The sequence below is a fragment of the Pelophylax lessonae genome (genome assembly GCF_965119305.1).
Source record: "Pelophylax lessonae genome assembly, chromosome: 3".
NCBI lineage: Eukaryota > Metazoa > Chordata > Amphibia > Anura > Ranidae > Pelophylax > Pelophylax lessonae.
This window is the reverse complement of record NC_138770.1, coordinates 142106020-142119415: the sequence shown is the minus strand read 5'-3', so window position 1 is coordinate 142119415 and position 13396 is coordinate 142106020. Positions and strand designations below refer to the sequence as shown.

Below are 13396 nucleotides of genomic sequence, written 5' to 3'. Positions count from 1 at the left end.
TGACCTCACAGAAAATGGGAAAACGTCTTCTCAACATGGGCACAGACAGCAAGATAGACAGCCAACAGAAGTTATAACATTTGCCCACTCCATTCAAAGCTAAAAAAAAAGAAATTCACTTTGTATTGTATTTTTTTTTAGGTTCCATAGCAGACAGTGAGTCCTCATTTTCCCCTATGGCAGAAGACAATGCAAAGCTGACTCAGCATTCAGGGGTTTCTAATAGTGAAGACTGCACAGCTGCATCAGAGAAAATAAAATTGTCAACTGATAGGAACGCCAAGGTTGTCACATGTGAACAGCTGGACAGCAATAGCTCTGCCAAGTCCATGAAGAATCCAAGCTCCATATCCACCACTTCTTCATCGTCATCATCTTGCTTTAACGGTGCCAATGGCCTGCAAATCTACCAGTGTCCTTTGGCCAAGGCTTACAAACAGCCACCTGTGGTGTTCCTCTCCAAACTAGTGTATGATATTATCACCTCCACTGACCGCAGTGGTCTTTCTAAGTCATCATCTTTCTTGCCGCACTGTGATGTGGCCTGGGCCAGCTCGTTCCGCCCACTTCTGAGTAAAATGATGACTTGTACGGAACAATCTTTGTACTACCGCCAGTGGACGGTGCCAAAACCAAGGCACATGGACTACAGCAATGTAAATGAAGGTAGAATGGACACCTTCCATCCAAGAAGACTGTTGCTTAGTGGGCCACCTCAGGTACCTAGTCTGTTTCCCAAAAAGTGCACAGTATATAAGGAAATGTAATATATATTCTACTTAAAGGGGTAGCCACTCATATGTGATATTTTATTCATATGTTTTTTCTAAGAAACTAGCCAGCACCTACCAATACCTTGGTGGACTAAGCCCAGTGAGTGCATAGACGTGGTCATGTCACAACTAAAGTACTAATAATAGGTTTAGGGAGAATAACTCTTTAACCGCCTTAGCGGTATCCCCGAGCGTGACTCGGGGTAGGAATTTTCTGCTATTAGCGGTATCCCCGAGTCACGCTCGGGGTCAATGGGCAGAGCGTGCAGACAGCGCAGCGGAGCTTCTCTTACCTTATCCTGGCGATCCAGCGATGAGCTCTCATTGCTGTGACCGCCAGTGAGATCTCCGCCGCTCGTCTGTCGGTAGGAGGACTTCCTAGTTCCGTTCCCTGCAGCAGTAATGCTGCATGGGAGCGGAACTAGGGAGGGAAATTCAAAAAAAAAAAAAAAAAAACGTTGCACAAAACACATAACACATTTTATATTATATATATGCATATATATATATATATATATATATATATATATATATGCATATATATATATGCATATATATATATATATATATATATATATATATATATATATATATACCTATATACACACACACATATATATATATATATATATATATATATATATATATATATATATATATATATATGCATATATATATATATATAAAATTATATTATTGATTCGATTATAATTCATGCGTTATATATATATATATACACACACACACATATATATATATATATATATCTATATACACATATATATATATATATATATATATATATATATATATATACACACATATATATAAAATATATAACGCATGAATTATAATCTAATCAATAATATAATTTTATTATATATATTATATATTAAATAATAAAATAATATTATTGATTCGATTATAATTCACTTGTTTGTGTTTCAAATTTATCACATCTGGGATGTCTACTAGAGTCTTGTTTTGGTCAGGTTTAAGTCAGTAATTACTAAGAATTGTAGGCCTATAATACATAACGCCAAATTTCCATGAAAAGAATTGTACCGCTTTTGGAACAGAATTCCTGACAGAATCATACCGCCAGGGAGGTTAATAAGTACATAGATCTATTCAAATTACATCTAAAATGTCAGTCTTGGGTGGACTGAGCCTTTAAAATAAGGTCAGTTTTATGAGGCACTCAATGACAGACTCTTCTCATACTATTTTATTTTTTTTACTTTTTTTTTGCCAACCATGGTGGAAGGACACAGTATTATTATGTCTTTGTTTTTCTCCTGTACTTGTGTACAAAAACCGGGAATAGAAACAGCTGAAAAAAGTGAGAGATAAGAAAGATCTCACTGCTTTACTTTGTCTTCTCCTGGTTTCGTACAAACTTTTCCTCAAAGACTACAGGGAAAGCCCAGGTTATTAGATTTGTCAATCTGCACTCATTTTGGTGACAGTGTAAGGGTAGGTGTCAGCTTCCCTCCAAGTTGGACACCAAGCAAGGGTCACAATAGCCTACCTCGGGTGGGTTCTTCAGGGCTACGCTAGGCACTTTGTTTAGGGTCTCCACACTACACCAGGGGTACCTTTACTTGAACAACCGACTGAACTCCAATAAACTCTCCTGATGTATTATGCATCACCACAGTCACTTGTGCATTTAGAAGGGACACATAGAGCCCATGCCCTCTCCACCTGTCCAGCGTATTACCACTACCTCATTCCCAGTAACAGTATGGGGTCCTGCCATGCACCTAGTGCAGACTCCATGTGTGTACTTCACTTAGCTCTTTCTCTTAGTTCCATACCTATGTAAAGGATAAATGCCCAAGCGATGTAGGTCTGCTCACATTGCTATGGGAGACAGATCACGACTGAAGGAGTGCTAACAACATCTTCCTTGCTGTAAAAGGCTATCTCACCTGTCACATGATAGGCTGCTAGGGACACCTTCATTATCCCTGGTAAACACTGTATCTTCACATTGTATTAACTATAAAAACTGTATTTTTTCTTGCACATGATTGGATGGTGGAAGTCAGCAGAGCCTCTGCTCATTTAATAATCTCTGGAGCAACTTCACTTGCAAAGTGCGGTTTATTTGCCTTTAGTAAATCAACTCCTTAAGGTCACCACTGCCTATCTTTTTTTTTCATTATATGCTCAGTTTAAAATGACCATGTTCTTACCAGGTTTACCTTTAGGTATTATGTGTAAAACAAAGAGAAAGGAGGTCACTCTATCTATGCATATTGTCTTGCAAAGAACTGGCTTAGAAAGATAGACTTAATTTACAGTTAAAGTGTTACTAAACCCACAACAATAAAATCAGTCTGTATATGCAGTAAAGCATGCTCACTGTGAAACCTAAGGGGTTAATCCTGCATACTGTGTAAAAAGGCTGTTTGATCCTGTCTTCTCTGATCCTCCCCTTCTTCCACTGTCACCAATCCATCTCCTGATAGGACAGAGAATTGGAGTCACTCTGCACATGCACAGTTTGGTGTGTATTGCTAAATAGTTTTTGTTTCTTCATAGGGCGCATGTGATCAGCAAAGGGCCAATCAGCACTGTCCAGACAGAGGGTCAGGGGTCCTGCAGCCTCATAAGACAGTCAGAGGAGAATGAAAACTCCTCCTACAAGCTTTAACCAGACACTGATAGAAGTCACAAGACTGCTACTGTATATACTGCTGATGTGTAAAAGCTATTTAACAGTTTATATTTACTAAGATAATTGCATTTCCACGTTCTGTGTACTGTGGGAGACCAGATATAGTGAACGCAGGGTCCTGGGTTTAGTTACACTTTTAGTTTGAATATCTTGTAAGGCTTGTGCTAAGCTGGCCATAGGCGGTTTGAATATAGGACGGTTCAGCAGGAACCGGCCTGCATTTGAACCATTTATGTGCAGGCTGAATGTACCCATGTTGATCAATCAACTTAAGTACAACCAGCCTGCCGGATTTAACATGCAATTATTGCTAGCGGCTGTTACAGCCGCTAACAATAATCACTGTGTTCTCCCAACGGGGACGGCTTCCCCTGCCCTCCCCCCCTCTGCTGGGAGAACACAATGGCTCTGCGGGAGTGATTCCATCATCAACACTGTGTTGATGGGGGATTGCACAAAAGAAAATTGCTCCATCTATGGCCAGCTTTAGGCCATTGTTTCTAAATAAATGTATCCTTCTTTTCTACTTTTAAGAGCCTCTCCTTTATTACATGTATTTTACTTAAGCAGATTTCTGTGTTTAGGTTTTGAGCAAGTTTGGCATCACTGAAAATGATGTCCTGAGATGCCAAAAACAACTGTTTCTCACAGGGGTGTTTTCTGAAAGCAGTGGGCCTGTGTGCAAGGTCATTCGTTGGGCCCTCCTGCTTAAAAAAAAGAAAGTGTGGTATAAAAAAATTGGGTGTGGTTTTGATTGCACTGGATATTGCCCGTGGCTTAACCACTTAAGGACTGGAAGGTTTTACCCCCAAGGCCATTTTTTGCAATTTGGCACTGCGTGACTTACACTGGTAATTGCGCAGTCACACAATATGTCCTTTTTTTTCCCCAGAAATAGAGCTTTCTTTTGGTAGTATTTGATCACCTTTGCAGTTTTTATTTTTTGCGATATAAATAAAAAAAATTAAATTTTCTACTTTTTCTTATAAAAAATATCCAAAAAACTCAATTTTTGTCATACATTTAGGCCAAAATGTATTTAGCTACTTATCTTTGATAAAAAAATCGCAATAAGCGTATATTTATTGGTTTGCGCAAAAGTTATAGTGTCTGCAAACTATGGTGTATATCCTGAAATGTACACAGCTTTTACGTTCTGACTATCTCATTTCTTGAAGTGCTAAAATGGCAGGGCAGTACAAAACAACCCCAAATTACCCCTTTTTGGAAAGTAGACACCCCAAGGAATTTCCTGAGAGGCATGTTGAGCCCATTGAATATTAAATTTTTTTTTGTCACAGAGGTTTGTGAAATGACAAAATAAATACAGTAAATAAATAAATACATTTTTTTTACACAAAGTTGACATTGAAATGATATAATGTTTACGCATGCCATGGGTATATGCAGTTGTGCTCATAAGTTTACATACCCTGGCAGAATTTATGATTTCTTGGCCATTTTTCCGAGAATATAAATGATAACACAAAAACTTTTCTTTCACTCATGGTTAATGTTTGGCTGAAGCCATTTATTATCGTTTTCAATCTTATTTTATTAGAAAATACAAGTAAACACAAGAAAAAATGTATTATCAATCGACTGTGTTTACTCTTTTAAATCATCTTTTTAAATCATAATGACAACAGAAACTACCCAAATGACCCTGATCAAAAGATTACATTCCCTGGTGATTTTGACATAATAACAAGCACACAAGTTGACACAAAGGGGTCTGAATGGCTATTAAAGATAGCCATCCTCACCTGTGATCAGTTTGCTTGTAATTAGTGTGTGTGTATAAAACCTGACAGACCCTTGCATTTTTCATCCACTGCTGCGCTGACGTTTCTGGATTCGGAGTCATGGGGAAAGCAAAAGAATTGTCAAAGGATCTGCGGGAAAAGCTAGTTGAACTGTATAAAACAGGAAAGGGATATAAAAAGATATTCAAGGAATTGAGAATGCCAATCAGCAGTGTTAAAAATCTAATCAAGAAGTGGAAAATGAGGGTTTCTGTTGAAACCAAACCACGGTCAGGTAGACCAACTAAAATTTCAGCCACAACTGCCAGGAAAGTTGTTCTGGATGCAATGAAAAACCCACAAATTACTTCAGGTGAAATACAGGACTCTCTGAAAACATGTGGTGTGGCTGTTTCAAAATGCACTATAAGGATGCACTTGAAGAAAGATGGGCTGCATGGTCGAGTCGCCAAAAGAAAGCCATTACTACACAAATGCCACAAAGTATCTCGCTTACAATACGCCAAACACTACAGAGAAAAGCCTCAAACCTTCTGGCACAAAGTCATTTGGAGTGATGAGACCAAAATTGAGCATTTTGGCCACAACCATAAACGCTGCATTAGGAGAGGAGTCAACAAGGTCTATGATGAAAGGTACACCATTCCTACTGTGAAACACGGAGGTGGATCGCTGATGTTTTGGGGATGCGTGAGCTACAAAGGCACAGGACATTTGGTCAGAATTGATGGCAAGGTGAATGCAGTATGTTATCAAAAAATACTGGAGGAAAATTTGCATTCATCAGCCCCGGAAGCTGCGCATGGGACGTACTTGGACATTCCAACATGACAATGATCCTAAATACAAGGTCAACTCGACCTGTCATTGGCTACAAGCAGAATAAAGTGAAGGTTCTGGAGTGGCCATCGCAGTCTCCTGACCTCAATATCATTGAGCCACTCTGGGGAGATCTCAAACATGCAGTTCATGCAAGACAGCCCAAGAATTTACAGGAACTGGGGGCTTTTTGCCAGGAAGAATGGGCAGCTTTACCATCTGAAAAGATAAAGAGCCTCATCCACAAATACCACAAAGGACTTCAAGCTGTCATTGATGTTAAAGGGGGCAATACACAGTATTAAGAACTGGGGTATGAAAACTTTTGATCAGGGTTATTTGGGTAGTTTTTGTTGTCATTATAATTTAAAAAGAGTAAACACAGTTGATTTATAATAAATCGCTTCAGTCAAACATTAACCATAAGTGAAAGAAAAGTTTTTGTGTTATCATTCATATTCTCTGAAAAATGGTCAAGAAATCATAAATTCTGCCAGGGTATGTAAACTTATGAGCACAACTGTATATGAGTACGGAGATACCACAAGTATGAGAATTTTTGGCTTCACTCCTCACTACCTATCACAGTTTCAGAGGCCTAAAATGCCAAGATAGCACAACCCCCCCCCCCCAAATTACCCATATACAGAAAGTAGACACCCTAAGCTATTTGCTGAGAGGTATGTTGAGTATTTTGCAGATCTCGCTTTTTGTCACAAAGTTTTGAAAATGTAAAAAAAATAAATAAATTCATTTTCCAAAACAAATGAGAGCTGCAAAATACTCACCATGCCTCTTAGCAAATACCTTGGGGTGTCTAATTTCCGAAAAAGGGGTAATTTGGGGGGGGGGGGGGGGGTTTGTGCTACCTTGGCACTTCATGGCGAACAATTAACGCCCTTAGAAAGCCTGAAGGTGGTGATTGATTTTTGGGGTCCTGAACGTGGCTAGACTGCCAAAAAGTCTCACACATGTGGTATCCCCATACTCAGGAGAAGCAGCAGAATGCAGGGCCGAGACAAGGGGTGGGCAGAAGGGGAAGCTGCCCTGGGCGCAATGGGTTATTGCAGTGATGGGGGCACCCTGACCCTAACCCTAAATTAAGGGGGGGGGGGTGCAGTTTGGTATATTTGCCCTGGGCGTTGGATGACCTTGTCCTGGCATTGGCAGAATGTATTTTGGGGTGTAATTTTACATGTTTGAGCAACATTTAATTTAAGTGACAACTTTGTTTAAAAAAAAAAATTGTGTCATATTACCATAACTTGTGGCAAAATATTCCATGAACAAATAGCTTGGAGTGTCTACTTTCCAAAATGCGGGGGGGGGGGGGGGGGGTTGTGCTATCTTGACATTTCAGGGCCTCCAAAACTGTGACAGGTAGTGAGGGAGTAGAATTAGCAATTTTTGCCCTTAGAAAACCTGAAGGCAGTGATTGGTTTTCGGGGTCCCGTACACGGCTAGGCTCCCAAAAAGTCTCACACACATGGTATCCCTGTACTCAGGAGAAGCAGCAGAATGTACTTTGCGGTGTAATTCCACATATACCCATTGCATGTGTGAGAAATACATCATTTAGTGACAACTTTGTGTAAAAATTTAAATAAAATTGTAATTTTCCCGAAACCTGGGGCAAAATATTAAATATTTAATGGACTCAACATGCCTCTCAGCAAAAAGCTTGGGTGTGTTCTTTCCAAAAAGGGGTCATTTGGGGGGTGTTTGAACTGTCCTGGGATTTTATACCCAATATTAGAAGCTTATGCCACACATCACCCACTCTTCTAACCACTTGAAGACCAAGCCTTTTCTGACACTTATGGTTTACATGGAAAACATTTATTTTTTTTACTAGAAAATTACCCCAAACATTATATATATATTTTAAATCAGATGAGGCCCCACAAAATAAAATGGTGGGTGTTGCGGTATTCGCGCAGAGATTTTCCAAACTCAGTTTTTTTGAAAAAAAAAAAACACTTTTTAAAATGTAATGCACAAATACACTATATATTGCCCAATTGTTTGGTACAGTAAAAAAGATATACTTATGCCGAGTAAATAGATACCAAACATGACATGCTTTAAAATTGCACACGCCGGTGCAGCGATGACAAACTATGTACATTTTTAAAAGTCTTTAAAAGCCTTTACAGGTTACCACTTTAGATTTACAGAGCAGTTCTACTGCTAGAATTACTGCCCTCGATCTGACGTTCACGGCGATACCTCCCATGAATGGTGCAATTGCTGTTTACATATGACAAGAGACCGATGCTTGCATTCGCCTTTGCGCGCAAACACGGGGGGGGGGGGGGGGATACAGGGGTGCTTTAATTTTTTTATTATTAGTATTTTTTTTTTTTTGCTTTTTTATTTTATTTTGACACCTTACGTTTCATTTTTTTTTTTATCATTTTTATTATCACAGGGAATGTAAATGTCCCCTATGATAGCAATAAGTAGTGACAGGTACACTTTTTTGAAAAAATTGGGGTCTATTAGACTCTAGATCTCTCCTCTGCCCTTAAAGCATCTGACCACACCAAGATTGGTGTGATAAGATGCTTTCCCAATTTCCCAATGGCGCTGTTTATGTCTGGCAAAACAGAAGTCATGAAATGCTTGTAGCTTCTGGTATCTTAGGCCATAGAGATGATTGGAGCCATTCTGGTCTTCAATCAGATCTATGGTCAGCTGATGGAACCACCGGCTGCAGTCTCAGGTTACCCAGTGGGACAGGAGAGCCCGAGTAAACTGTGAAAGGCGGCAGGAGGGGGGAGTACCCCCCCCCCACTGCTTGCAAAAGCAGTCCAGCGGCTAATTACCATAGCCGCTAGGATTGCTTTTACATGGAAGCCGACCTCTGGCTGTAAAAAACGATACCAAGATGATGCCTAAATCTGCAGGCATAGTGAAGGCTTCTGGGAGATGGCTAACAGGTAGTGAATGCTGAGACACAATCTGCAGGAAGAGATGGAATCTGAAAATCATTTTAAAATATCAAAAAACCTGACAAGATTTTAAACCATCCGTGGATAAGGGTTTAACTGTGATGTCTTAAAGTCCCTGGCTTGGTATTAAGCCACAAGTGTTACTGACATCCGGTAACGGAGTCAATGTGAGCTGGTAAGAGACCATTTCAGTCTTTGGTGGTGGTGGTGGCGTTGGTATTAGTGCCTACCTATGGTGACAGAGAGTGGTTTTCTTCACATCAAGGATTTTCTTACAACTTCACTCATGGATTGTTTCTTGATCTTTATGGACACTCATTCTTTTTTAGCACAACTTATATCTTTCCTATTTTTGTATCATCCTGGTTTGACCACTTAAAGTCCAGCAACGTACCAGTATATATTGTTCTTTTTTTTTTTTTTCATGCAGCCTGTATGACTCCTATATTCACATCGATCAATGTGGATGATGAAATCTCTGCCAGAAAGTGTGTGGTATGCCCACCATTAGCCCTCCCAGCATCCACTCATTTCTAATGATGGGCATACATGCAATGTTCTTTTTTTTCCGTTCAGCTCATGAGAACATAACAGATTCATCTATTCACATCGATCGATGTGGATGAAGAAATCTCTGCCAAGAAAAGTGTTAAAAAATATATGACGAAGCAAAGGGGAGATCCGCTGTCTGTGTCCACCCCATCCCCTATGCTTCACCATGTATGCTCTTTTTCTTAACTGAGGTGGTAAAATCACCTCCTACGGCTCTGCAGTCATTGATTTACGTATATGCCGAGAGCAAACGCTGTTGCTGTCAGGATAAACAAATCAGTGCTGCTGCGGATGGGCGCACCTGCAAAGCAAACAATGGTTAACAATAAAACAAAGTAACAATAAAACATTACAATATAATAGTATACAGTACAGTTAAACAGTAAGAAAATTAACTCAGTAAAATTACAACTATTTTTGGCTTTTTTATTTTATTTTTTTTGTTTTTGTAACTAAAAAAAAACTTAAAATGTTCCAGGCTAGGGTCTCTCAAAATGTGATAGCCATCTAACATCTTTCGGGGCCCTGTGTGAAAGTGTGCCCTAGACTGTGCCATGCTGTACCCCATACTAATACTCCACTAGTGTGTGGTAGTGATGGAAATAGTCCCCGATGCAGAGACCAGGTTGGCCAGGAGGGACAAAAATAGCGCCTATATCCGCATTTTCTACAGACATGACATCATCTTTGGGGTGCTCTTTGGGTAGGGGTACCAGGGAGGACATCTGGAAAATGCCTCTCATGCTGCTGGCTCACTGCATCTGGATTGTGAATTTGGGCCACAGCACCCTCTAGATACAGAAGGGCTGTGATGATCTCTTCCTGGATTTTTAGGAAGGATCCACTTCTTCCTAACGCTTTGTATAGCACATAAGCGTTCAGCAGAGCCAATTGGAAAAGGTTTACAGACACTTACTTACCAGCGTCTGGCCTTATGGCGATTAGGTACGGCGCCATCATCTGGTTGTTGAAATCCACCCCTCCCATGTTAAGATTGTATTCGTGGACACAGAGGGGCTTCTCAACAACACCAGTCGCCATTGTAATTTGGACAGTCGCATTTGTGAGAATGGAGAACAGAACTAAATTATTCTGTGTGTTCCTCCACTTCACTGCAATCAATTTATTACACTTCAAGCAGGCTCATCTAAGCTGGGAGTCTACACGCAGTTGAGGGTAGCCCCGGCAATGCGCCAATTTCAGAATCAAAAAGGTGACTAAAAAGTTTTGTAAAATAATTGTCCACGTATAAATGGTACCCCTTTCCAAATAAGGGTGACACCAAGTCCCAAACAATCTTGCCGCTGCTCCCTATGTAGTCTGGGCAGTCAAGAGGAGGGGGGGCTCCACATTGCTCCAGATTGCTATCTTTACCCTCGTAACTCCGGAAACGACATGTATAGCCTGTTGCCCTGTCATAGAGCTTATACATCTTGACCCTATATCTGGCACGCTTGCTGGGAAGAAACTGTTTGAAAACAAGGTGGCCAGAAAATGTAATCAGGGACTCATTAATGCAGACAGATTGTTGGGGCATATACAAGGCTGCAATTTTTTGGTTGAAGTGATTTACGAGGGGCCACATTTTGTGGAGCTGGCCATATCCAGGGTCACCCCGAGGACGACCGAGTTAATTGTCATTGAAATGTATAAAACTGCAAGATTTGCTCGTATCTAGTCCTGGCCATGGCAGCAGAGAATATGAGCATATGATGAATTGGTTCAGTGGACCAATATGACCGCAACTCACTCTTTTTAGTAATGCCCATGATGAGGGATAGGCCCAGAAAGGTTCTAAATTTGGAAACAGTGATACGTTTCCATGTAAATTCTCTGGCAAGGGTAAAATTTGGATTTGTGTCGATAAATTGATCGGCATATAAATTGCTTTGGTCCACAATAGATCTGTACAGATCTTCCGTGAAAAACAGCCAAATAAAACCAATGGGAGTAAAATTGACTGTTTCCACCTGAATTCCGGGTTGGCCAGTAAATGGGGGAAAAACAGGCGCTACAGAAGTTATGGGTTCCAAATCAAGATTTGCAAGCACATAAGGAAGGACACTATGGGCTCTACAGGCCTGTCTTCGAATTCTTGCTGGCTGTGGGACACTACTTGTGTTAGCCACCGTACCAGCTTGAACTACACTTATGGGACTCGCCACGTCACTGAGAATTACTGCAGTGTTGATTTGTCTACGAACAGGATGTACTAGGCCGCTGGTGCTTGCCAGTTCACCAGAAGGTTGAGCGGCACTAGTCCTGACACTCTGCTTCATACGAGAACCCTGCGATTGTTGAACCCCAGCAACAGAAGAACGGGGTCGGGTACACCTGACCTTAGCAGGGATCACCACTCCATTGTCAGAGCTATGTGTCAGGGTGCCGCTGCTCTATACAGGTTTGAATACTGAGCCTGATTCTGACAGTGAGGCTACCCCATCGCTCTCATCTCTCATGCTCAGCATCGTTTAGGCCTCTTCGCTAGTGTACCTCTGTTTGGACATTTTGCCCAATAAATTTATAGGTACCTAGTGTGACTCACAGGTAAAAAAGCACCTGGTTGTCAAGGACTGTTTAAATCGCTACCAAGAAATTGAACTGCTAGCGCTAGCAGAGATCAGGCCTGACTCTGCTAATGCTGCAGTTTTGTGTGCTGTGTATCGGAAGTGACAGTCATCTGCTGATACTGCACTTCTTGGGGGCTGGACGGAGGGGCTAAAGGCAGGTCCTGGCAGGTGCCAGGGCTGATCCTGCTAATGCTGCGTTTTGGGAACACCATACTATACTATTGGGGACACTAGTATATTTCTGATCTAATCAAAGATATTAATCCATTCAGACACTATACTAGTAATAAAGGTGTGTATCTGTGTGTCACTTACAATCAAAAGTTTAAAATGTATTACTAAATATGTGGCAGGCAATCTGATGATATCCTGGATTGCTGCTAATTAACGTTAACGTTTAGATCGATCAGAAAAAAGATCTATATACTATATTAGTGATTCTGTGACAGGGCAGTGAAGGGGTTAACTTGGGGTGATCAGGGGGTTAAATCTTTATTTGGGGATATATGGCAGGTACCCTAAACCTATCTGGGACAGACACTAACTACCACTAACTGCCACTCACACTAACTGGCATCACCAGTGACACTAATACAGTGATCAGTAAATTATCTGTATACTGTACATAGTGACACAGTGACAGGGAGTGAAAGGGTAACTATATGCCTATGTGTACTTGTTTCAGTGTAGTCCTCGTGTACTCACTGTCTGATGCTTTCTCCTCTCATGCTGGAACCGAAAATTTCCAGGGCCTGTGTTTACATTACACAGGCACAGGAAGTTCTGCCATTGGTCATAACCGATCACCAGGTCCAGGCCATAAATTATTGGACTAATATTGGAACTGAATCAGATCAGATCGACGTGGGGACATACAGGTACGTTGATTTGAGCAGCCGAGCCACCTTGCCACAGTAAAACTGTGGCGGGTGGTCAGCAACTGTTTAACGGGAGTGCAGGGGTTCAGTAGTAAGTGACGCAAAGGTGACAGCAGTGGTACATTCCCATCAGATCACAGGCATCATCACTCAATGGCAATTCACATCACATCAAGGGCATCATTATGGATATACAGGCATCAAATCCCTTCTTTCCTCATAAGTGTTGAATAAGGTAAAACTCGTGGGTAGTATCAATGGCATCAATGGTAATGTATATAAATGGGAGTTCCAACCATAGAAAGGGAGGAAAGGGCTCAGATAGTGAAGTATCGCTAAAAATGTTTTTATTAAGTATAAGCAAAAATACTCACAAACATGGGTAGATAATAGGCAGA

General features: G+C 40.8%; 1 protein-coding gene across 1 annotated transcript in view; it reads left to right on the top strand.

The window, feature by feature from the left end:
• The window catches only part of GREB1 (growth regulating estrogen receptor binding 1), a 227440-nt gene that overhangs the window by 166304 nt on the left and 47740 nt on the right, over positions 1–13396 (top strand). The window contains exon 22 of the mRNA XM_082252227.1: positions 142–719. Within this exon, the coding sequence (XP_082108353.1) occupies positions 142–719 (578 nt within the window). The remainder of the gene's footprint in view (positions 1–141; positions 720–13396) is intronic.